Below are 27,021 nucleotides of genomic sequence, written 5' to 3'. Positions count from 1 at the left end.
CAATGCCTTTCCAATTTGGCCACTTGCCCCTTCTCTCTGCGCCCGCAAAGCCCCAGCCCAAAGCACAGCCATAGCCTCCTGGTGTCACTTCCCCATGGCCATCCCTCTCGGACCAACTCTGATGTTCTTGTTAGATTTGAAAACAACAACAACAGCCTTATGGAGATATAATTCACACACCATACAACTCACCCATTTAAAGCACACAGTTTTGATGGTTTTTGGAATACATTGTTAATTTTTTGAAGTTGGAAAAACCTATAGAATTTGCCATTTGAAGTGTACCATTCAGTGGTGTTAATTACACTCACAACGTTGTGCAACCATCACCACTATGTATTTCCAGAACTCTTTCATCACGACAAACAACAGCTCTGTACCCATGAAGCAATAACTCTCCATTCTGCCTTCTCCCAGTTCCTAGGAACCTCTACTTTGTCTCTGTGAATTTGCCTTTTCTAGATATTTCACGTAAGTGGAATCATACAATGTTTATCATCTTGCGTCTGGCTTAGTTTACCTGGTATAATGTTTTCAAGGTTCATCCATGTTGTAGCAGGTGCCAGAGGTCATTCCACTTTATGGTTAAATACTATTCCACATTTTCTTTATCCATTCATCTGATGGACACTAGGGTTGCCTCTGCCTCTGGGCTATTGTGAATAATGCTGCAGTGAATGGTGGCTTACAAGTACCTGTTTGAGTCCCTGTTTTCACTTCTTTGGGGTATAAAAATCCACGGACCCACTTTTGAATCGTCCAGTCCAGGGGCTCTTAGCAGCCAGCCCAATGTTTTCCCAACGCACACCCGGTCACCTCCCTCACCGGCTAACAACCTTTTGGTGGCTTACGGTACCGATGGCAATGCTCACAAGGGCTTGGGGTAAAAATGGAAGTGCTCACCAAAGTCTCTGGGTCCCTGAGCTCTGGCTGCCAACAACCTGTCCGCCTCACCATGTCTGCCCTCTCATCTCTGCCCGGTTCCCTCTAAACTTTTCTCCATTCTTCTACGGAGCCATGCTCCTTTTGGATTTCACACATGCTGGCCCCTTTTTTTCTAAAATGTTCGCCCTCCCAGACACCCAGCTTTGGCTAGCTGTGGCTTGGCCAACTCTTCTCATGTTACTCGCCTTACCTTAAAAACAAAACAAAGGAACAAACAAAACACAAGAAACAGACTCATAAATACAGGGAACAGATCAGTGGTTGCCGGAAGGGAGAGGGCTGGGGGTATGAGTGAAGTAGGTAAAGCTCATTAAAAGGTACAAACTCCCAGTTATAACATAAATCAGTCATGGAGATGAAAAGTACAGCACCGGGAATATAGTCGATAACATTGTAGCAACACAGGGGGACAGATGGCAACTATAGTTACCGCAGTGAGCCTTTTGTAACACACAGTATTGTCAAATCACTATGTTGTGCACCTGAAACTAACAAAACATGCTATGTCAACTATACTTCAATAAAACATTTTTTTTTTTTTTAATTTAAAAAGCCCCTAACACCTCTCTCCCTCCCACTCGGCTCCGCCTCTTTTGTTCCCTGGCCCTCTTTTAGTTCCTGATTGTCCAATCACTGTCTTCCTGTCTGCAATAATGACTAATATGGACCGAGCATTTACTCGTTCCAGGCCCTGTCTTACCCATGTCACCTGTACCAACTAATTAAAGCATCACAAGTCTGAGACTTTACAGAGAAGGAAACCTGGGGGTGCACAGTTAGTAAGAGAGCCCACACTGGCATCTGGAAAGCCAGTTTATGCCTACAAGACTGGGGGCAGCCCCCCAGCTCTGTGGGAGCCAGGTTCTCTTCCTGTGCCAGCTTCCCCAGCACACAGCAGCTCACACCCAACCAGATGGGTGAACACATGGGATGGAAACTACATGAGGGACCTGGGTATTGAGCAAACGTTACTTACAGGGTGGCTGCTAAGTGCTATGCATCCCTACCTACCTTCCCACCTCAGTTTCCCCAACCTAGAACGTGCATACTAATAGTTACGTCCAAAAGTTATTGAGAAGGTCGAGTCCTTTTTTGAAATGTTAAAAAAAAAAAAAAATTAAGGAGTCGCCACACCCAACGTGGGGCTCAAACTCACAACCCGGAGACCAGGAGTTACATGCTCTACCGACTGAGCCAGGCAGGCACCCCAAGAAGGCTGAGTATTTTAATATAGAATTTGAAACTCATCGTGCCTAGTAGAGTGGGTCCCCCTGAACGTATATGGAGGTTTAGCATTTGCCACCCCACCTCCTGGCAGGCAGGAAGGGGAGGGAAATACCAAGCCCTCTGACCTTGCTCCTGCTGGAGCACTGTGGGACTCCAGTCACCCAGCCCCGCCCCCGGATCCTTTCGCGTATCTCTACGAGGGTCCCACGGGTAGATCAGCGCGTCTTGGTTTTCTCTCTCCAGGCCTCCCCGCCGCCGTACTGTGCGGCCCTCACAGCGCATCTGGGAGCCCGCTGGGGCAGTGCGCCTGGTCCCGCCCTTGGGCCTCATTATCTACGTTTCCGCGTCAGGCCCGCCGAGAACTTGGCAGGGCCTCCCCGCGGTGTTCGGGAACACTTTGTGCCGAGCGCCCGCCCGCCCAGCCCTCCTCCCTGCCTCCCGCGTCTACTGGCCTGTCCGAGGGGGTTTGGGTCGCTGGAGCCCCAGGTACCCGTACCCCGCGCGAAGCCACGAGTCCACATGCCTTCCCACGCACTTGTCCTCTATGTACCCGAGTCCCGGCCACACAACCCGTTCCTCGCCCACGGGCTGGGCCTGGGTCACACTGCGCGTAATCGAGAGGTTCAGAAAGATGCGGTGGCCCATTTTAAAACAAAGCCCAATTATCAGCGCTCGGTGGCTATTTATGCCCGGCCAGTGTCAGATCCTCTGAGCGCTGCGGACAACCAGTACCCAAAGGAAGCGCACAGTCCCAACCAGAAGAAAGAAACCGGCTCTGGAGTCTTCTGACCCATTTTGAACCCCCCTCCCCCAACCCCGCGCTCGCCCACTCGTTCGCGTCCTGGCTGCGTTAGCTCCGGCAAAGCGCGGAGTCTCAGTCTCCTCTTCCAAGAAATGGGGAGAACTGTGCGTGCTTGGTGATTCTACTGCGAGGCGCGCAGCAGGTCGCAGGGACGTCGGTGCTGTAGTCACACACCTCCAAGACCCCACCTTCTCGCGGCCCCTGCCTCGGCCCCGCCCCGGGGGCTCCTGGGCTCAACCCGCGGCGCTGGCTCCGAAGTGCGTCACGGGCACCGGCCGCGCTCCTCCGGCAGCCAGGGCGAGGCTGGCACCGGGCCAGCGCGGGCCGGGCCAGGGGTGCCGGGCCGTCTCCGGGGCGGGGACCCAGGCGTGGAAGGCGCTCAAGTTGCGCGGCCCTCGGCGCGCTGTTGGGGGCGCCCTCCGCGGCGGGCAGCTCGCCAGGGACCGGCCTCCGCAGCCCGCCGGGCGCGCTAAGGCTGCACTTTCCCTTCGCCAACACCACCCCCCCCCCTCACCGGTTTCCTCCCGCGGGGCGGCAGCGGAGATTTCCTCTCGGGGAAACTACGCGGATCCTTCCCGGGGCTCCTCGCCCCGCCCCACTTCTCCGCCCCCTCCCCTTTGCTGGGGAGCCGGTACCGGCCTGCGCCGGGAAGAGGCTCTGGCAGCCTGAGCGGGAGGTGGCGGGGGGGCCACGGAGCCGCTGGCCACTGACTCGCTTCGCCATGTGACGCTGCCCTCCGCCCAGGGACCCCCATCGAGCCCCCGGCCCGCGCCCGCGCTGGATCGCGCCGGGCACCATGCTTCTGCCGGGCCATGCGCGCCCGCCGCCCGCGCCGCAGCCCGCGCAGCATCCTGGACTCCGCAGGCAGGTAGAGCCTCCTGGGCAGCTCCTGCGCCTCTTCTACTGCACTGTCCTGGTCTGTTCCAAAGAGATCTCAGCGCTCACGGACTTCTCTGGTAAGAAGCGCCCTCCCTCGTCCTGCGCCCCCGGCGCCGCGCTGCGGTGCGCTCAGGTGATACCTCGGCTGGGGGCAGCCTCCCGAGGGAGCACAGACGGGTTGGATTGAAGTTGAGGCACGCTCATAGCCAGTTTTGTTGCCTGGTGTGAGCCCTTGGCAGAGGTGGCTCCGTGTGGAGCGGTGGCAGAGGAGTCCCTCCCCTCTCCAAGGAAGGATGGGTAACATTTGGAGTTTCTCGCCCCGGTGTTTATCTCGTCAAATTCCCTGCATCGGGTCCCAGCACCAGGTTCCCGCCTCTGAAGGATGTGTGTCCCCTGGAGGCCCCTTAAGCTGTGCCCGGTGCCGCACCCAGCGCTGTAAAATACACGTGTTGTGATCCGAGGAGTTTCACTTGGTTTGCCACTCGCAAACCCGGGTAGCCCGGGTGCGCCCCAGCCAGCCTCCACCCTGCCCATGTAAGGACACTAGTCCTGGGGACATCTGACCTGAAGTCTGCGCCGGCAGGCAGGGATGGGAAGCCAGCCGGGCGGGAGGTCTGTGTGCCGGATGAGGAGAAATGTACAGAACCGAGACTCAGGGTCTTTACTGCCAGATGGTACCTGCCCTCCACCCTCCAGTCCCAGGCTTCTTAACAAAAATGCTTTTCTCCTCCCAGTAAACGGTGAGGCTTTTCTTCTGGGAGACTCAGACCAAAGCTCCCACAGCTTATCTCAGTTCTGGGGCTGTAGGTGTGGCACCACAAAGTGAGAGAAGTTTCTGTGTTGATGATGGTTGTAGGAGCCACATTCTTATGTTACCGCTGCACTTGCTTGGAGTAACAAAGTCCTTACCGTTGTAACAGACCTGGGTCTCCCTCTGGTGAGGCTGGATGCCTTCACCCTTTCCCAGCCCCTGCCCACCCCAGGAGGCAGCTCTGAACCCCACTCCCTGCCCCCCCCCCTCTTCTCCAGGGATCTTCTGCCAAGTTTAGGCTTTTGCCTGCAGGGACTTTTGCAATCCAATCATGGTAAACGGAGTCACTGCTCACCCTGTCCTGCAATAGACTAATACATGGCAGAGAACACTGGCAAACCAGAAGCTGAGTTGGGTTTCTAGTTTACTTACAGAGAATGTCATTGTTAGCTGAGAGCCCTTGGGTCAGAGGTTCTTTGCTTTGAATATTTAATATCAAGGCAGTGTTTCTACCTAGTGAAGGAAGCCAAGATATGCCTATTTGGCAAGCAAACCGTGGTCCTTAAAATCGAGCACCACAGGGTCAGAATGCTGTGGTAAATGTGCGAGGGAAATGCTTTTCAAGTGATATTGACTTTTTTTTTTTTTTTTTTTTTTTGTGGTAATAGAACTTTCTTGGCTGCTAGAAAAGTTTTATATTTGCTGATCTCAGCTATGGAGAGCAATTCTGATTCAGCCACCCTGTAGCTCTGACTAGTAAGGAAAGAATTGAAAGCTGACAAGCCCTTTTTGCGTGTGTGACATCATTGCAACTGAAAAAATAGCGCTTTAGGTAAATCGCGGTCTGACCATTATATTGTTTTCACAGATTATAGACACTCTGTCTTTAGTGAAGCAGTTGCAATACTCCCGGCAGCCTGCAGGTTATCACCCACATTAGGAATTGTCTGTATTCTGTATATTACATTGTACATTATAGTGCTTTGGCTGTCACAGAGGGATAGGGAAATGGATATTTTGATACATGTTCTTCTAAATGATACAAATGATGGAAAATATTTCCTTCTGCTTTCGGTGTGAACTTGAATTCCAGGGTTGAAAACTCGTTGAGTCCGCAGTAGGTGGTGATAATGCCAGGTCCATCCACAAGTAGCCCCCATTCTTTCCTCTAATCACCTTTGCTCACCAGAGACCTGAGGACTAGGGAGACAGTGTCAAGGGGGGGGGGGGGCGCCTGGGTGGCTCAGTCAGTTAAGCGTCCAACGTCAGCTCAGGTCATTCATGATCTCATGGTCCGTGAGTTCGAGCCCCACATCGGGCTCTGCTGACGGCTCAGAGCTTGGAGCCTGCTTCGGATTCTGTGTCTCCCTCTCTCTCTCTGCCCTTCCCCCCACTTTCTCTTAAAAGTAAATACACATTAAAAAAATTTTTTTTAAGGGTCAAGGGAACCTTTTTGGGAGAAGAAAAGAAAAAACGCCGTCTTCTCAAAGCACGGACACATTCAGGTTTAAATCTAAACGCTGTATGTGCGGCACTGGGGAAACGTTAGAGAAGGCTCAGGGGTCTTTCAAAGTTGATCAATTTGACTTGAAACTTTTAGGGACCTCCTAACTGTGTGATACACAGCGTTGAGGACAATTCCCCAGCTCTAAAGATGGGTCTGAGGGTTCAGTTGAAGGCTTTAGTCAAAGCCGTGGAGACTGATCACTTAATTCCAAAACCCCTGGGTGGGGGGGAGGGGGGGCAAACCGGATGCCTGCTTTCCTGGGGACAGGTGGTCTTGTTCTTTTTTGTGCACTTCGAGGGGTGTTTAGAAACCAGAGGCCTGTAAGGAGACAGTCCCCACCCCTGCCCCGTCCTCCACGGAGCCTGACAACAATAGCCCAGCCCTAGAGAGCAGCAATCCACAATGCAGATACTTGCTTGTTTTTCTAAACGAGGGACACATCAAAAACTGAAGCTGAGGGAGGGTGGAGGGAACTTGGGAGCCCTCCGCCCTGGGAAGAAGGGGATGGAGAAAGGATGGTGTTTCCACATGAAAGAAAGTACCCGAATATCAGGGGTCCCAGCCATTGTGTGTACAGTATAGGGCCTCCCAGGAGATTAACAGTGCAGAGTTTTGGAAAGTTACTTAAGCCTTTCTCTTCTTTGCAACTCTTCCTTCAGCCTTTTCCTGAGGCTGTCAGCTGGTGTAGTTTTCCTGGGTCATTGGGTTTTTTTTGCCCTGAGGATTCCAGCATCGGATCTCACTCTTAATAAGCCAGGGGCTGTGTCCTGGCCGCCTCCTCCCCCTGCTTGCTCGTGACTTGTGCTAATCACCTCCAAGCCTGCTGGGAAACAGCCTCCCCACACACCCCCTTCGCGCTCATCCCCGAAGATGTTGAGATGCTGCCAGTGGCCACTGGAAGGCTGTCATCACTGCATTAAAAACATATCCCAGGAAGACAAGAGCAGTTCATGCAAAATTAGTGCCTGTGATCCTTAATCCCACGCCTAGATGCACTCAGTTTTCCTTTTTCCTCCTTGGGATGGAGTTCTGTATTTATTTATTTATTTATTTATTTATTTATTTTGTTGGTTTGTTTTTTTCTTTGTTGTTGTTGTTGTTGTTTTTTTGACTGCATTCCCAAATTGGGGGTTTAGCCTGAGAGGTCCAAACTGATCATTGATTTTTTTTTTTTTTTTCTCAAATAGAAGCATAATGCCAACATCATCTTTGTTCAGAGAACAAGGTAGGGGTGAGGGCTGAGAGGAGGGGGGGGGGGATGCCATTTTGGGTTCCAGCCATCAAAAGCAAAGGATCCTGTGTATATTGTCCTGCTTTAAAGAGTTCCAGAGTGTCTCTCAAACTTATTTTGCCCTCGGGTCCTGTTCATTTTTTTGGTGATTTTTCTCTCCATTCAAAGTGATTGATGGGCTTATTGAGAGGGAGGTGGAGGAAGGGGGGCAGGGAGGGAAGGGGTGGAAAATTGTTCTAGTTCCCACTTGGAGTCCTAGAAAAAGGTCGTGAGCCTGTGTTCGCACATTTGGTTTTACCCCAGGGCATATAGTGATGAATGTGGGAAGCAGAAGGGGAGGAAGATGAAACCCAAGGGGAGTGGGGGCAGCCCTTAAAGGCCTTCCTGGCACCAAATTGTCCCCAGGCCTCAAAGATGGAAGGGCTTCTCTGGGCAGATGTCCTGCTCCCTGCCCAAGCAAACAGGAAGTGATGCGCGTTACCCACATCATTTGCAGCTCAGCAAATAAACCCAACCCTAGCTCCTGGTTTCACTGGCCAGGAATCTCAGAATATTGAAAAATGGTCATTCGATCGATCTTGAAGTCTCGGGTCCTGATGGAGGGAACACAGGTGTCCATTTAGGGGAGGCCGAACCTTCCCGTTCTGCTCAGGCAAGCAGTGGGTCTCAACCCTGCCTGTGCATTAGAATCGCTGGACAGTGAACAATGTGTGGGTGCTCAAGCAGCACTCCCCGACTTCTCGTGTAACTGGTGTGGGGAGAGCCAGGCCTGGGTCTCATTTTTGAAAGCCCCCCAGGCAATTCTAGTACAGCCAGAGTTGAGAACCACTGCTCGGGGTGATCAGAGGGCTGGACTACCTCCTGTGTGCATCAGCTCGTTCGGGGGCACACGGGCACGACTGGCTGCCCCTTCACCCCGCCCCCCACCCCCGGTCAGGGTCAGGGCTCCCCACCAGGGAGACCAGGACTGGATTTTCCCAGCTACCAGTTTGTCCCTGCATGCCAGCACACGCACACAAAGTTCTACACTTTCTATTCCCTCGTTTCCTAACGTTTATCCATTTATTTTGTGAGCGGGAGAGCACGCGAGGACGTGAGGGGCAGAGAGAGAGAGAGAATCCCAAGCGGGCTCCACGCTGTCAGCGCGGAGCCCGACCCGGGGCTCGAACTCACGAACGGTGAGCTCGTGACCTGAGCTGAGATCAAGAGTCGGACGCCTCACCGACTGAGCCACCCGGGCGCCCCGGAGTTCTGCATTTTCTGACGCCCTAGTCACACCGCCCTTCTATTCGGGGGTTGTCTTCCCTTTCAGAAATTTTATGGGATGAAAAGCCAGCTCATAACCAAAGAAAAACAAACCAAACGTCTGAAGGATTGTGCAGCTGTCACAGAAGAGGAGAGATGAAGAGAAGCTCTGAGACTGCTAGTCTGTTTCCATGGAAAGTAACTACATTTGAAAAGTGTTCTGCTGGCTCTTTCTGCGGCAGAGAAGAGGAGTCGGGGCCAGCGAGTGACTCCATTATTAATGGCTTTGCTCTCCCAGGCACTTTATTGGAAAGGGCAGCCTAGCAGCGGTTTCGGGGAAGGGACAGAAAGGCAGGGAGAAAGAGTTCATAGAGCGCTGTGTTATCTCATTTCCTCTTCCTGACAACCCTGTGAAGTAAGTACTCGTCCAGGCTCAGAGAGGTTAACTCACTTGTCCAAGACCACCCAGCTATGAGGCAGAGCGGACTCAGGCTCTGACCTGCGCAGGGCGGGGGTGGGGGCGGCTGGGGCACTTGGCCCGTGTGGGTGCTGGGGGGGGGGTGGGGGGGGAGGCAAGGCTAGAGAAGAAACGGGGCCACCATCGGCCTAACCAGCTCACGGAGCCACCACCGCTATGCCAGTTGCCTGCTGAATACACCGCCCTTTCTCCGTTCCTTCCTTCAGCATCTTTCTGACCCCGGCCATTCAAACTGGGTGCGTACACGAGGCGATCCAACAGATGTAGGAGGAAAACGTTAGAACCTCTGTCTTTTCATATCGGTTTCTTTAAGGTTTCAACCTTAAAAAGAACCTTAAAAAGAAAGGTTTCAACCTTAAAAGGTTTATTTATTTTGAGAGCGAGCGAGCGAGAGAGCAGGGGAGGGGCAGAGAGAGAGAGAGAGAGAGGGAGAGAGTGAATCCTGAGCAGGCTCTGTGCTGTCAGTGTGGAGCCCAGCGTGGGGCTCGAACTCACCAACCACGTGACCCGAGCCGAAACCAAGAGTCAGACGCTTAACCGACGGAGCCACCCAGGCGCCCCTGACGTTCGTGATTTTAAAGATTTGGAGGTCACCGGTCTCAGCCACCCGGTCAACATCTTTAAAATTCTTGCAAAGGCGCCACTTTGGGGGTGATGCATGCAGAATGAACACCTACTCCCCAGTTACCTGCCTCTGCCCCCAATCTCACCGTCTACCTTGGCTTTACACCTGCTGGTTAAGTGTAGAGACAGGATTTGAACCCAATAACTGTCTGGTTTCAAAAGTCCATACTCTTGTCATTCAAGCTAAGTAATGAACCGAGAAGGTAGAGGTGAGGGCTCTCTGAAGTTTTATGATACTCAGTCACTATTTTAATGAGGCGCCCCAGACAGACACTCTTCTAAAAACTGTATGTTGATTTTTTAAAATTGGTCAGATACATTCTTTTTTTTTTTTTTAGTTTATTTATATATTTTGAGGAAGAGAGAGCATGAGAGAGAGCGGGGGGAGGAGCAGAGAAAGAGACCCTAGCAAAATTGTCCAAAACTGATTGTGCCCCAAGATAGTTGGCAACACACACACACACACACACACAAATGCTCCCTACATACAGACATCATCACAGACTCTATAAGACCCCTACTGATGAAATCCTGGTTATGAACACACAGTCCAAACTACATTATATGAGCAACAGCCAGTGATAAAAACAACAGAGTTCTCAGTAACAGAGGAAAACTAAAAACAGAAAAGCAAATAAAAGAGCAAAGCTAAAATGTGACTAAGGAATGAAAGGCGATAAAGATTTGAAAACGAGCAAAATATATCTGCTAACTGTACTAATACTACTATACTAATGAAAAATATATTCATTGAAACTAAAGCTTAATAGATCAATCATATACAACTGAAGAGAATCAGTGAACTGGAACATAAAGCTGGAGAAATTATCTAGAATGCAGCAAAAAAGGTAAAGGCATGGAAAATATGGAACAAAGTTTGTAAGATATGGAAGATGGAATGAAGGTTTAACATACATCGGATCTGTATTCCAAAAAGAGAGAATATGGAAAATGAGGGAGTGGTAATGCTTGAAGTGATACTATCTTGGAATCCATTTTCAAGAATTAATGAAAAATTCAGATTCATGTATCCCAAGGAAGATAAACAAAAATAAATTTATACCTATTGTATTTAAAGCATAAAATACTAAAACCAAAGTGACAGTCTTTAAAAAAAGAGAGGAAAAAATGTCATCTATAAAGTCTTTGCCAGCACAACAGTGAAAGCCAGAAGCCAGTGAAATATTTTTCCAGGTTCTGGAAAGATGGAACAAAACAGAACAACCTGTCAGAGCAGAACTGTATACCCAGCTAAACTATCTTCTAGACAGCGTGTGAAATGAAGACATGCTCACCACCGATAAATGCTGACTGAAAGGACTACTAAAGGATGTCCTTCATGGAGAAGGACACTGAGTCTAGAAGGAAGGACTGAGTTATAAAGAAAAGAAATGGTGAGCAAAGTAATGGTACAAAGAATGGCACTTTGCCTACATTTCCTGCTCTGTCCTCCTTCTTAGAGACTACCGTCTCCCTGCCTGCAGGAGGTTTCTTGAAGCTATCTTGTCCTTTTGGCAGCTGAAGTCAAGACACAGATTTTTGACCGAATTGAGCTCTTCTACTGCCTTATGACTTCCAGCCTGAGGTACCCACGCCTGCTCCCCAGGTGGCCAGCAGTTCTACGGTGACTACACAATGGGTGTTCAGTATGAAAGAACGGGAAATGTTCGGTTCTTTCAGGTACCAGATGCTGTGTGTGGTATGATACAGGGCTGCCCTAAAGAGCCAGTCCTGTCCTGGGGAAACTTCCTTCTCAGTCGATTCGTGGACACACAGACACAAAGAGACTCGAAGGGTCAGTACTCGATTTGGCAGGTCGCATTCTCCGAATGGTACCACAGAGCGTGGAATTGAGGGTTTAGTAGTGTGCTCACAGACCTCCCAGACAACTCTGCCCGTGCAGAGATTTTACATTTTCATACCTGCATTCTGGACACCTGTGTCACTTGCTCACTCAGGCCCCTGAAATGAAATTTCTCTTGCATTAATAAGCTAGGGAATGAAGTGATGCTTGGGGTTTGTTTTGACCCGAGAGCCAAGTTTTCCACACACAGAGAACCAGGCAACATTAAAATTCGAAACTCAGGCCACCGAATCTGAAATGTATGTTTGCAAACTGTCTGATTTCATGTCTGCCTCAGATGTCTCGTGAATACAAATCGCCTCATTTGGGGTTGGAGGAACAGGGAGGAGGAAACCTAAGAATGATCTCCAAAACAAATCTTTAATTCGGATGAGTATAATAGAATGTAATCCCATTTCAAGTCTGTCAGCATTCTTTTGATGATTACAAATGAGTCCCTTTTCCCCTGCAATGTGGGGGAATAATCTGGATAAAATAACCCTTTTTGTCTGCAAGGGCCAGTGTGATGCGTACTCGTGACAGCTTTCAGAGTAGTGTTTCAGGGTCTGAGAAGAGCGCTGTGCTACCACGTTCTTCCTTTCTTCCTCTTGACTTAGGAGATTTTTTCACTCTTTTTATGTTCAGCAGCTTCTGAAGTTCTCAGGCTCAGAAATCATAAATCATCGTACTGTACTCTGGTACAAGAGAGACCTGGGTCACCAAGCCCTGTCTCTCTCTGCCCATTCGATGGGAGACAGGCGGAAATGAGAATACTTGACCTTATCCAGAAAAGGCCCAATTTGTACAGCTTTTGAGGGATACACTTCAAGGAATGCATACAATTTTATAGCCCCTTTTCTGCTGGAAAAAAATGTACTTGAACCCCAAATCAGACTTACACACCTGTCTGATTTTTTTTTTGTCAATTTGGTTGTAAAATTAAGGGATGGGCATTTTTTTTAATGTTTATTATTTTTGAGAGACAGAGCGCAGGGGAGGGGCAGACACACACACACACACACACACACACACACACACACACAGAATCTGAAGCAGGCTCCAGGCTCAGAGCTGTCAGCACAGAGCTTGACGTGGGACTCGAACTCACAAGCCATGAGATCATGACCTGAGCTGAAGTCTGATGCTGAACTGACTAAGCCACCCAGGTGCCCCATGGATAGCCTTCTTTTTTTTAATGTTTATTTGTTTTTGAGAGAGAGAGCACGAGCAGAGGAGGGGCAGAGAGAGAGGGAGACACAGAATCCGAAGCAAGCTCCGGGCTCTGAGCTATCAGCACAGAGCCTGATGTGGGGCTCGAACTCATGAACCTCAAGTTCATGACCTGAGCTGAAGTCGGACGCTTAACTGACTGAGCCAGCCAGGTGCCCCAAGGGATAGCATTTTTAAACACCTTCCTCCATTCTCTGAGTCCTGAACCACTAAACGTGCCTTCCAAAGTTAATAATGCCAAATGGTTTTTGCACAGGTTAGACAGAATGCAAAGATGGTCCCGTCCACAGCCTCAGGATGAAAAGGGATCTCGAAGACCCAGAGCTGTGGGACCCACTCTGTGGGAGTGGTCACAGCAGGCTGTGGAGAATTCCACTGAGCAGGTCTTGAGGTCTTGTCTGTTCTGCCTCTCTAAGCCCTGGAGTTCAAGTGTAAAGGTTCCACTCTTCTAATTTACCTTTTTTTTTTTTAAGTTAGATGCCCCAGGATTTTTTTTTTTTTCTCCAGAATTCTTTTGAAATAGTGTTATGGCTCCCTAAAGCCATAAGCCAGTGCTTTGAAGCCCTTTGTCTCAGACTTCTGTCCTCATCTCTGGTTGGTTCAGGCATGTTATTTGGGGTTGTCAACTTTCACCAAAAATGCCATATGGTCCTTCTACTAGATGACTTATCTTTACCTGATGAAAACTTCGTTTGGCCTAATGGTTAGACTGAACCCGTGGTTCCCAATCCAGGGAGATACCATCCCCTCGCCCCCGGGGATATTTGGCAATGTCTGGAGGCAATTTTATTTGTCACAACTAGCCACGCTCCTGGCACTTAGTGAGCGGGAGCCCGGGATGCTGCTAAGCCACCCACAACGCACAGACAGCCCCCTCCCCCCCGCCCCCGCCACAAGGAATGACCCCCATCCCTGGGCTTGAGGAACACTGGGCTAGACCAGTTGGCGTGTCCCTGTTTTATTTGCTACACGTTCAGCATCAGAGGAGGGTGGGGAAAATTTGTAATAACCAAAGGGGGGGTCTGGAAGGCCTAGACACGGCTCCTTGGCGCCCTCCTTCAAGGCCGGCTTGCCTTCTGCGGCCGCCAAGAGCAGTGTCTTTAAAGCCCAGGAAACAGAGATGCAGCCAGTACCTCCCGCGTCTACACCCGCTCGCCCCCCGTGGCTCCCAGTCCCACCCCTTCCCTCCAAGGAACTTGGCTCTGCCTCGGGCCCTTTTGCCCTCCTGATTTCAAGCGCGCACACTCGCCATCATTATCGTCAAGCTAAAATATCCCTCGGGAGACGTGTTCAGACTTGAAGTGGGTTGCTCACTCGCGGCGCGTGGATGCATTTGCAACACCTCTCAATTATTTCACAACTCGGGGAAGCAGTCCTGTGACGGGGAGGGGGGGTGCAATTTGGTTTGCATTTTAAAGAGAGAGTGTAAGTCACAAAAACTGTGCCTAGATCTGCTTTCCCTCGGCAGCGTCTCTCCCCGCCTCCTCCTCCTTTCCTCCCGGTCCCTCTTGCACCTGCTCTCTACGACCCCCACCCCCACCCACCCCTGCACACCCTCATTCACACGGCTCCTGGCACATCATACCCACGGTTGTGTCTGTGAAGCGTTGCGTCCACCTCTCGGTGCTGCGTGTTACACACTCTGCAGAGAGACAAGTTCGAGATGTTTCTAAGAGGGCTAATTGCAGGAAGAGTGTTCTTCCAGAGCGACACTGTTCACCACGCCCGGTGCTGAATGTTACGCACTTACCAGGGCGCGCTTGAAGCCGATGTGGCCGTGGGGTTGAGCACCGTTGCAGCGCGCACGCCGCGTGGAAGGAAAACCAACAGGTCCCTCTAAAATGGTAACTTTGCCACCCCTGCTCGGAGGCCACCAGATCAAAGGACAGCCACCCACTTTCAGACCTGCCCCTCCCCAGTCACCCTCTTTCAAACAGCTTGCGAGTCTAATGAAAATATTTCTTTCCTTCGGCCAAACACAGAGAAAACATAGTATCGTTTCCAAAGGAGGGGACGGGGCACCCGCAAGAACGGGTGCGCAGTGTTTGTGAACCCTGGTGACTCAGTACATCTGAATCTCCAAGCATTTTAAGAGCTTTGTCCAAAAAAAAAAAAAAAAAAAAAGGTCTATTGTGTGGCTGTTGGCACTGAAGAAAATAGCAGGCCTGTCAGAACTCTGTTTCAGATTTGATTTTAAAGTGGGTGATGTAAGAATGCCGTCCAACAGGAGGGCTTTGCTCTTTTTCTCGTCCCTGCCTATTTGGTGTGCTAGAACCTGGGTTTTCAAGAATCAGTTCATATGAGAGATCAAAGCACCTTCCCTTGATGCCCGTTTTACAAAAAGGCATCATGTTCTTAAGCAAAGACTAGTATGTTTTGGAAATGAACATGGCTTCCAGGGGCACCTGGGTGGCTCAGTAGGTTGAACGTCCAACTTCAGCTCAGGTCATGATCTCAGGGTTTGTGAGTTCGAGCCCCAGGTCGGGCTCTGTCCTGACAGCACGGAGCCTGGAGCCTGCTTCAGATCCTCTGTCTCCCTCTGTGGCTTCCCCTCCCTTACTCACGCTCACTCTCTAAAAAATGTAAACAAAAAGTAAAGTAAAATGAAATGATTTCCTGCGATGAAAGTAAAAACCTATTTGTGTTTATATATACATACACGTATATATGTACATACCTATATATGCAAAAGATTTTGTGTATATATGTATTTTGTGCATATATGTATTTTTTTCAGAGGATCCTCTTGCAAGATCTTACTTTTCTTTGTTTCAATGCAATTTTGAAAATGCAGGCCTAAAGACGTTATTGATTTTCCCAAATGCCTCATGCATTCGGTATTTACTTCTGAGTATTGATGCTATAAAAATAAGCAGGAAAAATTTATTATGAAAATTCTCTTTCCTAGTTGTTTCCTTTCCAGAACATTAAACAGTGAACAGTGGTTTTTCTTTATCACATATATGTTTATTTTAATGTATACCCATTTTGTCCTCTGTGTCTCTGCCTTCTCTTGGGCATAGAGATCAGGTACTACATGAAAGAAAGAAAGAAAGAAAGAAAGAAAGAAAGAGGAAGGAAGGAAGAAAGAAAGAGGAAGGAAGGAAGAAAGAAAAGAAAAAGAAAGAAAGAAAGAAAGAAAAAGAAAGAAAGAAAGAAAGAAAGAAAGAAAGAAAGAAAGAAAGAAAGAAAAGAAAGAAAGAATCGAAGCATCATATTCAACCCCTGGGTTCAACTGAACTATGAATAAGTTGTAGTAGGTGGTTGCCAAGCACTGATCCGTGTTATGGAAGTAGCTTTGTACCCAAACCAGTCACTTGGGGTCCTACATCCGGAATCACCAGACCTCAGCAGAACAGCCTCTGTTTTCTTTCTTGCTGGTTTCTGGAAAAGTCCCTTAAAGACCTAGACAGCCCCTGAATTTAAGTTTGTTTGTTTGTTTGTTTGTTTCCATAATGGGAAACTTAACGTGGAGACTCTACACACAGCATGGATTATACCAGGTTGGGTCCGAGATAAAATCAGACCATGGAGAAGATCAGTGCCTGGAAACAGAACACACATAAACCCGCCTCAGCTCTCCGTGGTCGAGATCAGTTAATGTGAAGAAGGCCTGACCAGAGGGCACGTCTTAATTAATTACTCCTGTCTATGTAGCTAAAACACACACACGCACAAAAGCAAAGGGACTCTTATCCTTAGAAGGCAGTCAGACAGTCACATGCAAACCAAACCCAAACCCAAACCAAAGATTTCCGGGGAATCCTGTGGAACCTTCTGGAATGTAGACTTGAGTCTACTCTGCACCGTTTATTTTCATTACCCACATCTTCTCTTTCTGTGGGAAGGTAAAGCATTAGGTGGCGTATACAAGGTCCGGTATATTCATTGAAAGCTTTACTTTACGGAGGTCAGATGTGTGTGGTTCAGCCGCACAGATGGGGTTAAAATCACGGTGCTGAGGGCTAGGTTGTAAATTAACGTAATTATCGTTTTGTTATTCAAGAAAGCTGCGAGGAATGGACATTCCCTGACGGTATCGGCCCTTCCGTGGGCTGTGGGGAGGAGTGGATTTGCCGGGATCACAGAAGTCTGTGAACCACAGGGGGAAGTGGTAAGCACTTCTCACTGATGGGCTTTTAGGGGTCCAGGACTGATGCCGTTGCGTACGAAACCCTTTCTCCATTGGACTGTAATACAATTCTGCCAGGGCAGTGTGGTGCACAGGACATTACGCACACGTTAGAACAGAGCCGTGCAGGACAAATGTGATGTAATGCCAGCTAGTCTGGTAGCCCCGTTGGCAAAAGTGAAAGCAAGAGGTGAAATGAATTTCCATAGTCAAATTTTTTTTCACCCAACGTGTCCTCGTTTCCAGATGAATACGTTAAAAATTACTAATGAGATGTTTACGTTTCTTTTCGGCTCACCAAGACTTGGGAATCTGGTGTGTATTTACCACATCACATCTCAGGTCTGACCGGCCGCGTCTCAAGGGCCCGATAGCCATGCATGGCCGGGGCCACCAACCTGAGACAGTGCAGTTTTAATTTTGTTTTTTCATGTTAATTTATTTTTGAGAGAGAGAGAGAGAGAAAATGTGAGAGCGGGGGAGGGGGAGAGAGAGAGAGAGAGATAGAGAGAGAGACAGAATCTGAAACAGGCTCCAGGCTCTGAGCTGTCAGCACAGAGCCCAACACAGGGCTTGAGCTCAGGAATGACAAGATCATGACCTGAGCCGAAGTCGGACACTCAACCAGCTGAGCCACCCAGGCGCCCCCTGAGCAGTGCTGTTCTAGAAGGGGAGTCTAGAGCGGGGCAGAAGTGGAGTTCTGGGATCGGGACGGAGCACCTTCCTTAGCACCTTCTTCCCACAGAGCCTCTGTCAGACCTGCCTCGTGAAAGGGCCAGTGGCAGGTGCCCAGCTGCCCCTCGGGAGCTTGGCCTCCCCAGCTTTCCTCTCTGTCGCTTGGAGAAGGACTCGTGTCCCCTTCCTCCTCCAGCACCTTTTCCAAGAACTTCCCCAGACTTCAGTCCTTGGGAAGGGAGGAGCCTCTAGGGAGTCACCCAGACTGTGACAGGACCTGCCAGCAATACCAGAAGTCGGCCAGCCCGACTCACCTGGTTCTTTTTCTGCCACCTGGATGTCACAAGGCTTTGAGGCTGTCATCCTGTGTCAACCCACCCTGGAGCCCTGGGGCCCCCAGAAGCAAGTGCTGGTGAATCATTGTGCCTTGAGGCTGCCCTCGTTTGGTCTCATCCACGGGGGAGAGAACCCAGGCTGGGCACGGGGAAGGGACCGACCAGGACGTTTCCCAGCTTAATGGTGGCGGGACCAAGACGGGACCCGGGACTCGGCACCTGGCTTGAGTCACTGTGTTGCTCCCAGGATCAGCTCTCACATGAAGCGGAGCTGAGGGGCTCAGAAAGATCCCCAGCTCAGAGCTCCCCCCTCGCTTCACAATACCCCAGGCTGTTTGTCATTCCTCTGGGTTTTATGCTAGAATCACCTCGGGGCGGGGGTGGGGGGCTGCTTTTCCAATGTAGTGATGTCTGAAGCTTCACCCCAGGCTGAGTGAATCTGTATCTCTGGGCTGGGGCCTGGGCATTGACGTTTTTAAATCCCCTGAGGTGACTCTGTGGTGCAGCCAAAGTTGGGACCCTACTGGAAAGCACTGCACGCTTGTAATCCATCTGTATGTTTATTTTTTCTTTTTCTTTTTCTTTTAGCCTCGTGTATTTTATTTGTGCGTTAAAAACGTCGTTGTGAGAAGGGTTCGTAAACATCAACACACTGCCAGATAGGTGTCCGTGGCCCCCAAAAGGTTTAAAAAAAACCACTATACCATGAGGAAATGAGTTTTTCATTTCATTTCATTTCATTTCATTTCATTTATTTATTTATTTATTTACATCCAAATTAGTTAGCATACAGTGCAATAATGATTTCAGGAGTAGATTCCCGTGATTCATCCCTAGGTTATAACACCCAGTGCTCATCCCAGCACGTGTCTTCCTTAATGCTCCTTGCCCATTTATCCCATCCCTCCCCCACATACAACCCCCCGCCCCCAACAACCCTCAGTTTGTTCTCTGCATTTAAGAGTCTCTTCTGTTTTGTTCCCCTCCTTGCTTTTATATTATTTTTGCTTCCCTTCCCTTACGTTCATCTGTTTGGTCTCTTAAAAGTCCTCATATGAGTGAAGTCATATGATATTTGTCTTTCTCTGACTGACTAATTTCACTTAGCATAATCCCCTCCAGTTCCATCCACGTAGTTGCAAATGGCAAGATTTCATCCTTTTGGATTGCCGAGTAATACTCCATTGTGTGTGTGTGTGTGTGTGTGTGTGTGTGTGTGTGTGTGTATATATGTATATATATGTATACATACATATATATATATCACATCTTTTTTATCCATTCATCCATCCATGGACATTTGGGCTCTTTCCATACTTTGGCTATTGTTGATAGTGCTGCTATACACACGGGGTGCATGTGTCCCTTTGAAACAGCACACCTGTATCCCGCGGATAAATGCCTAGTGGTGCAATTGCTGGGTCGTAGGGTAGTTCTAATTTTTAGTTTTTTGAGGAACCTCCATACTGTTTTCCAGAGTGGCTGCACCAGCTTGCCTTGCCACCAACAATGCAAAAGAGATCCTCTTTCTCCGCATCCTCGCCAACCTCTGTTGTCACCTGAGTTGTTAATGTTAGCCATTCTGACAGGCGTGAGGTGGTATCTCAGTGTGGTTTTGATTTGTATTTCCCTGGTGATGAGTGATGTGGAGCATTTTTTCATGTGTCAGTTAGCCATCTGGATGTCTTCTTTGGAGAAGTGTCTATTCATGTCTTTTGCCCATTTCTTCACCGGATTATTTGTTTTCTGGGTGTTGAGTTTGGTAAGCTCTTTATAGATTTTGGATACTAACCCTTTATCTGACATGTTGTTTGCAAATATCTTCTCTCATTCCATCGGTTGCCTTTTAGTTTTGCTGATTGTTTCCTTTGCTGTGCAGAAGCTTTTTATTTTTTTTAATTTTATTAAAAAAATTTTTAACATTTATTTATTATTGAGAGACAGAGAGACACAGAGTGTGAGCAGGGGAGGGGCAGAGAGAGAGGGAGATACAGAATCTGAAGCAGGCTCCAGGCTCTGAGCTGTCAGCACAGAGCCTGACGCGGGGCTCAAACTTCCAAACTGCGAGATCATGACCTGAGCCAAAGTCGGTCGCTTAACCAACTGAGCCACCCAGGTGCCCCCAGAAGCTTTTTATTTTGATGAGGTCCCAATTGTTCCTTTTTTGCTTTTGCTTTCCTTGCCTCTGGAGACATGTTGAGTAAGAAGTTGCTGAGGCCAAGGTCCAAGAGGCTCTTGCCTGCTTTCTCCTTGAGGATTTTGATGGCTTCCTGTCTTACATTTAGGTCTTTCATCCATTTTGTGTTTATTTTTGTGTATGGGGTAGGAAAGTGGTCCAGGTTCATTCTTCTGCATGTCGCTGTCCAGTTTTCCCAGCACCATTTGCTGAAGAGACTGTCTTTATTCCATTGGATATTCTTTCCTGCTTTGTCAAAGATTAGTTGGCCATACGTTTGTGGGTCCATTTCTGGGTTCTCTATTCTGTTCCATTGATCCGAGTGTCTGTTTTTGTGCCATTCATCTGTATGTTTATTAAATGTTAAAAAATTACTATTATTTTTCCAGACTCAGAAAATTTGCAAGAGTAATACAGAGACTTCCTTTATACCTTTTGCTCAGATTCCCCAAGTGTTACCATTGTATCACATATGCTTCATTCTTTTGCAAGTCACAGGCAAGATGTCTTTACTCCTAAATGCTTCTGCGTGTTCTCAAGAACGGGGACTCACAGAACCAAGAACAATGATCAGAATTAACCTGCCGTGGTACTGTTTTCTAATCTACACCCCTCATTCAGATTTCACTAGTTGTCCCCATAACCTACTTTAGAGCAAAAGAAAATCCCTACTCACTGGGATTTTTCAGGTTTCATGTCTCTTTAGTGTCCTTGTGGCCTGGGACAGTCCCCCAGCCTTTATCTTTCATGACGCTGGCGTTTGTGAAGATTACAGGACGGTTATGTTAGAGGATGTCCCTGAGTTTGGATCCGTCTCGTGTGTCGTGATTATATCCCCATGCATTTGGGCAGGACCGTCACAGCAGCGACCTTGCGTTTTCTGTGCGTCACATGGGGAGGAATGTGGTGTTCCGTCACTCGTGGTTCCAAAGTGAGCTTTGATGTTCGGTGAAGGTGGGTGGGGCCTCTTAGATTGCAGGTGCCCTTGCCCACCATGCTCACATAGATGCATTGAGCCTTTTAGTTGGTAATGTGTCTAGCAAAGCTGGGAGGGTCTTCTACTCAGGATAAGGAGGCCTTAGAGCGGGAGAGAGTGGAGAGGGAAAGGTTCTGGGACCTGGAGCTTTGGCAAGGGGAACTGCTCCAGAGAAGGCACCATCAGTGTTAGTCCTGGTGTTGGGATGAAGAGAGGAGAGCATGAGCGCGGGAGGGGCTGTGGATTAAGGAGAGAGGTGCGGATAAGACCCCATCGGAGTGCCTCTCGCTGTCTAGGCTCTGACCCACCTCCCAGCTCCGTCTGTTTTTTTTTTCCTTGGGGGTTGATGCCTTCCAAATTAGCCCCAGAAATACTTTCAGTTAAGGCGGTGCCCGGCTTGACCCTTCCGGTAACTCACCCAGTTTCCCACCTGTTGCTTATCTCCGGATCAGGTGCGATTCTCACCACTTCAAAGAACATCAGAAGTTCAGTTCGTCGAAGGCCTCCACTTTGCCAAGGGCTCAGAAGGCCTTTCTGCTCCGCAGGTGAAATCTGTCGTCTTCACAGATCATCCAAACTTGCTTTTCCTTCTGCGCGCGTGTAGGGAACAGTGTGTTGGCTGAGGTCGAGAAGGGGTTGCCGTCGATTTCTGTCCGCCTGTATCCCAGTTCCCCCGTGGGCTCTGGGGCAGCTGCGGGGAGACGGGGCAGTGAGCCGCCTTCCCTCTCTGCCTCGCTGTCGGTATTTCTGCCCGTGGTTGGCTTTGGCTTCTTATCAGAACGTGCCATTCCCTTTTCTTTGTTCCCTCTCCTTCCTCCACGTATTTACCTGGGCAGCTGAGCGCGGCTGGAGAAGCGTCACGTTGCCATGGAGATTGTGACCACAACACGTTTGGGTTCCCCAGACTCAAGCTCTTGCTGGCCTCTTCCTCATACCTTTGAAGAAAACAAGAATAAACGGAGGGAGTCAAGGTGAAGAAGAATGTTTATATAGAGGCTCGACTCCGGGCGGAGCAGTTATGGGTTGAATCGCGTCCCGCTGCCCCCCGATGCCAGAACCACAGGTTGGAGTCCTAACCCCTGCTACCTCAGAATGGGACCTCCCTCGTAGAGAGCGTCTTTATGGCAGTAATCAAGTTAAGACGAGGTTATCTGGGTGGCCCCCGGCCCAGGATGACTGGTGTCTCCGAAAAGAGGAAATTTGGGCGCAGAGGCACGCACGGGGAGATTGCCATGTGAAGGTCACGGTGACGTTGCCCCAAGCCGAGGAGCTGCCGGAAGCTGGGAGAGAGGCCTGGAACAGAGCCTTCCTAGAGACGTCGGAGGGAGCGTGGTCCTGTGGGCACCTTGGTCTGTGCCTTCTGGCCTTGAGAACTGTGGAAGGCCACAGCAACTCCTTGCGGCAAACGGTGTTATCAGTACCCTCATCTTACAGATAGATGACCGTCTGAGGCACGGGGAGACTGGGCACTTGGCTCAAGGCCACTTGAGCTAACCACACCTCACTTTGGTCAACTCTCTCACATCCGCCTCTGCCTGCCATCTTATTTCCCGCCTCTCCCCCACAGCCACCCCACGCCCTTCCCTTGCTCCTGTGGCCCTCCCTCTAGGCTCCCTTCTGGGACCTTCTTTGTTGCCCCGTCTCTGGACCGTCTACATCTCTGCAGACCTGCCCACAGTCCTGCCCCCAGCCACCTCCCGACCTCAGCCACCACTTGCTGGTCCTCCTCCAGGGCCTCTCTTGGAGCTTCTGACCTGGGGCGCTCAGTGGGATGCCGGACTTCCCAAATGGACGTGCCACCGGTTCAAAACCTGGAGTCATGACTGTGTCTTCCCTTGTCCCTCCTGCCACGTTCTTCTCCCCCCCCCCCCCGTCCCTATCCCCTGTCCCCACTGATCCTGGGGACAAACCTCTGTAATTTGAGTCTGGACCAGCTGCATAATTTGCAGGGCCTGGTGCCAGGTGAAAATGGGAGCCCCTTGTTCAGAAATCCGGGGCAACGTGCCGTAAAATACAAAGATTTCCCTTTGCTTCTGTGGCCTCTCTCCCAACCTGGTATGGTGCTTGTATTTGCTCTCCGTGTCATTCTGAGCAAAGACGATGAGCAAATGAGCATTGTGTGTTACTAGCATGGATTTCACTGTTCCTCTTCACGTTGGGCGATGCCAGTTTTCAGTGCGAATATGAGGGCATCTAACACGTATAAGGAATTACAGAAGTGGCACCACGCCTATTTCCCGCGTGCACCACACACTCTGTCACCGCTCTCTGCCTTTGGCTTCCTGACGTGTGAGGAGGGACCGAAAGCTCCCCCTTCTTTCCTCTTCCTGCTGTGTCCTCGTTTTCGGACAAGTGGCGGCTCATCCCGAAGAGACACTGGTAAGGAAGGATGTGATGGGGCTCCTTGATCGTCCCTCTTTCTCACACTGCTATGGCCTCGCTCCTCCCCAAACCAATTCTGATTCTAACGGAAGCTGTGGCTGCCCGGGCCTCACTGTCAGCATCTCTGTTTCCTCGGTCCTGGACAGAACCCGCCTTTCTCGTGCTCCCTTTGAGTTTTCCAGGACGCGTTGCCCTTGTGGGTCGGCCGGAATTCTATGCTCGGGGCATCTGGAATGCATCATGAGAATGGGGTGACAAGGAACAGCAGTGACTCATACTACGGGTGCCTCCTGTGCCCACGCACATGCCCCATCGTCCTGGCGGGCTTCACTTACAAAACAGGAGTTCAGGGTTTAAATTATGAAGACCTTCAAGATGGTGAGAGCAGAGCGTTAAACCAAGCGCGGGGGCCCTTCTGAGTGTGGGGCTGTGTGCAATGCTCAGGTCATACACTCGTGCTGTTGACTCTGGTCTCAGCCCCTCCTACCCCATCCCCTGCAGCCAGGCTCCCTGGCAAGATTGCAACCACCCTCATTTCATTACGGGTTTCTCCAGTCCATCCAACGCAGACCAGTAGAAGGATTTCTCTGAAATGTAAATCTGACCAGTATCGCCTGCCCCCAACAAACCTGCAGTAGCTCCCATCTGCCTTTAGGAGGAAATCCAGACTCCTTAGCAAGGTACAGCTTACTTCAGCCTTTGCACCTGACCTCCTACCCTACATGCTGGCCAGGCTGACTGTCTCCACACACCCGCTGAGCCTTGGCACTTCTGTCCCTGATGCCCGAGGCTTGTTTTCATTTGGTTGTCTCCTGCTCTTTCTTCAGGAGTTACCTCCCACTTGGAAGCCCTCCTGGCCTCTTGGGTGTGTCACATGCTTGTTTTATTGGCCCTTCCCTCCCCCCCTCCACCGTGTTTTGAACACTCCCTGTGCTTCCTCTACCATAGTATTTAAGGCCACCCCAATATTATATATATAATATATATATAGCAATAACCTTGTAACAAAGTGTAGAAGGAGAAGTGGTGAGCAGGTCCTCCTCCATTCGGAGCCCTGGATTCAAGGTTCATGAGGAGCCCCTTGAACCTGGAGAAGAGACTCCAGACCAGAAGCCGGAGCGGGGCCTTGTCCTGTCCCCGGCACGAGCTGGCTGTGCCACCTTCCGTGCAGCCCAGAGTGAAAGATTTCCTTGGCATCACTGTTAGCTGTTGTGAGCTTCATAATGAGCAGGGAGATGGCAAGGATTTTTTAAAGTATTTATTTATTTATTTGAGAGAGAGAAAGAGAGAACGAGTGGGGGAGGGACAGAGAGATTGGGCGACAGAGGATCTGAAGCCGGCTCTGTGCTGACAGTGGAAAGCCCGATGTGGGGCTCGAACTCACTAACCATGAGATCATGACCTGAGCCGAAGTCGGACACCGAACTGACTGAAACACTCAGGCGCCCTGGCAAGGATTTTTTTTAAAGGTTGAAGATTTTATAAAAACGGTAGGAATGAATAATTGTATTTTTTTAAAAATCAAAGGCAAAGTTCTGCCACATTGAACCTTGTTCTGAAGGCAATCCCAGATAGCAGTTCTGACGTTTGAGTTATATAAGAAAGGTGTCCAATCGGAAGGCTAGCGATCACGTGGCTACATAAATCCTACTCTATCTCATATATAAATACACTTGATTTTTGTTATTTGAGGTACTTATAGCGTATAAGACCATTGCTTTACGACACTGAATTAGCAAATACTGAACAGTCATCCGTAGGGGAATACGTGACCTCGTTTTATGCGTGTTTCTGTTTCATGACACTTTGTCGTTAATATTGAACTCATGGTCAACAGCACCATAACTGATGCCTGGAGGAAACTTGTCTGGCACACGCATATTCCTCCTAAGGCCTCACCCAGCCTTCTTGCACTTAGGAATACCTGATGGTCCTTCAGCACTGCGCTTGGACCCATGTTATACCGCGAAGTCACCAACACTTCACAAGAGCGTGAAAAACACTGGCATTAAATAGACCGTGGAAAGGACACTTGTTTTCGGTAGGAGAGCTGGATCAAGAAGGCAGAGCATCTGTCGCCCTGCTCCACCTCTGCTGGGGCCGTGCACGTTGCCGACGAGAATTTTTTGAGCTAAGCAAGCCCTGCAACTCTTGACCCGGGAGTTACGAATCAACGTTCGCGAGTAGGCGAATTTGCAAATACGGAATCTGTGAATAATGAGGGTGGGCTGTGTATATCAATGACCAGGGTCCGACTTTTCCCCAACTTAGCCATCCAGAAGATGGCCGGGAGCCAGTAACTGGAAAACTCCGGGGTGGTGGAGAATAAAGTAGACCAAACAGGGCTCAAAAGTGAAAGGTGTAATCACTCAGCTGGACCTAAGCCGTTGAATGTAAAATAAGGTGATCGATCATGAAGAGTGAGGACAGTCAGAAAAAAACCACTGTCCACAAAGGAAGGATACAGAAGAGTAACTAAGCAGCTTCTAGGAGAATTAAGGAAGTAGGGGCCCCTGGGACCTGCTCGGGAAGTTTTAAACCCAGCCCTGGGGGGAGCGTGCCAGGGACTCAATTAAGGATGAATATAAAGGGCGAGGCGGGGCCAGCCCAATTACTGTGTGGGCGCCCGTATTTCTTTACATTTGTCCGGCTGCCCCTGTGTCTGTGAAATACAAAGGGAGAAATACTGTTACTTCCCCTAAGTCTAAGGCGAAACCAAAGAAGGGGGAAGCCAAAGGGCCTGTCCGAAATCCTCCACTGACCCAGTGAGGTGGCTGTAATAGACACAAGGGGTCACCCAGCCTGTTCCCAAACGCAGCCGTTTGGATAGGCTGTTTAGGTTGGTTTCAACTTTTAGAAACTTCCCCTGCTTTGATTTTGTTCACCGCTTGGAGGAATGAAACATGTTCCATTGAAAGTACAGCAAACCTGTCCTGCCCCTAAATCTAGTCGTTGTAACCTTCCAAATAGCCTTATGAGGTTTTAGTGCTACTCACCAAACAGCATCATTTCTAAAGTAAAAAAAAAAAAAAAAAAAAAAAAGTTTCATTATAATGAGCAGTGAAATCACTATATAATTTCCCAATTAACTGAATGTGTGCCCTGAAGTCTTCATTTGGACCTTGAACATATCCCATGTACCTTGATCATCCTACACATTTCGGCAGCAGGCAGACGTGAAATAAGCAATCTGAAGTTGAAAGGCTGTTTACAGGGCGGGCGGGGAAGGCGGCACCTGTCTGCCCCCACGTCCGTGCGCTGGGCTGCGTTGGGCCTTCTGGTTGGTCAGCTTCCCTGAGTATTTCTGAGAGCCTTTTGTTGTCCGTGGGGATAGAGCTGCTAATTTGGCCAATTCCGAACAGAAAAAGATCAAGTGTAGATTTCATATGTGAGTTTCAAGTGCTGGTAAAAAGTTGCATTAAGTTATCAAATGCACTGCAGTCCCCCGCCTTCATCGCCAAGTGGCCCTGTAGTTTGGGGGTTACTTGGCGTTCCAAAGAAAAGGAAAAGTGTTCCGTTTAGGTGCTTGAGGCAAATGGGGATTGACCCAGTTACTTCTACTCTAATCTAGTCCAGATGGTGT

At 49.5% G+C, this 27,021-nt stretch overlaps 1 protein-coding gene and 1 long non-coding RNA gene across 4 annotated transcripts in view; one reads left to right on the top strand and one right to left on the bottom strand.

The window, feature by feature from the left end:
• Positions 1 to 3,496: 3,496 nt before the first annotated feature.
• EVA1C (eva-1 homolog C) overlaps positions 3,497 to 27,021 on the top strand; it is a 75,978-nt gene continuing 52,453 nt past the window's right edge. For 2 of the 3 annotated variants that reach the window (XM_042998953.1, XM_042998954.1), the window contains exon 1: positions 3,497 to 3,930. In XM_042998953.1, the coding sequence (XP_042854887.1) occupies positions 3,771 to 3,930 (160 nt within the window). In that variant the 5' untranslated portion in view covers positions 3,497 to 3,770. The remainder of the gene's footprint in view (positions 3,931 to 27,021) is intronic. The other variant, XM_007090480.2, reaches the window with a different exon arrangement.
• Positions 13,800 to 15,114, bottom strand: LOC107180406. Its single transcript, XR_001511173.2, has 3 exons — positions 14,513 to 15,114; positions 14,348 to 14,404; positions 13,800 to 14,137 (listed from the first exon to the last, which is right to left on the bottom strand). It is a non-coding gene; the product is annotated as an uncharacterized LOC107180406 (long non-coding RNA).

The sequence above is a fragment of the Panthera tigris genome, chromosome C2 (genome assembly GCF_018350195.1).
Source record: "Panthera tigris isolate Pti1 chromosome C2, P.tigris_Pti1_mat1.1, whole genome shotgun sequence".
Classification (NCBI taxonomy): Eukaryota; Metazoa; Chordata; class Mammalia; order Carnivora; family Felidae; genus Panthera; species Panthera tigris.
The sequence above is the reverse complement of the archived record's forward strand: the minus strand, read 5'-3'. Positions and strand labels throughout refer to the sequence as shown.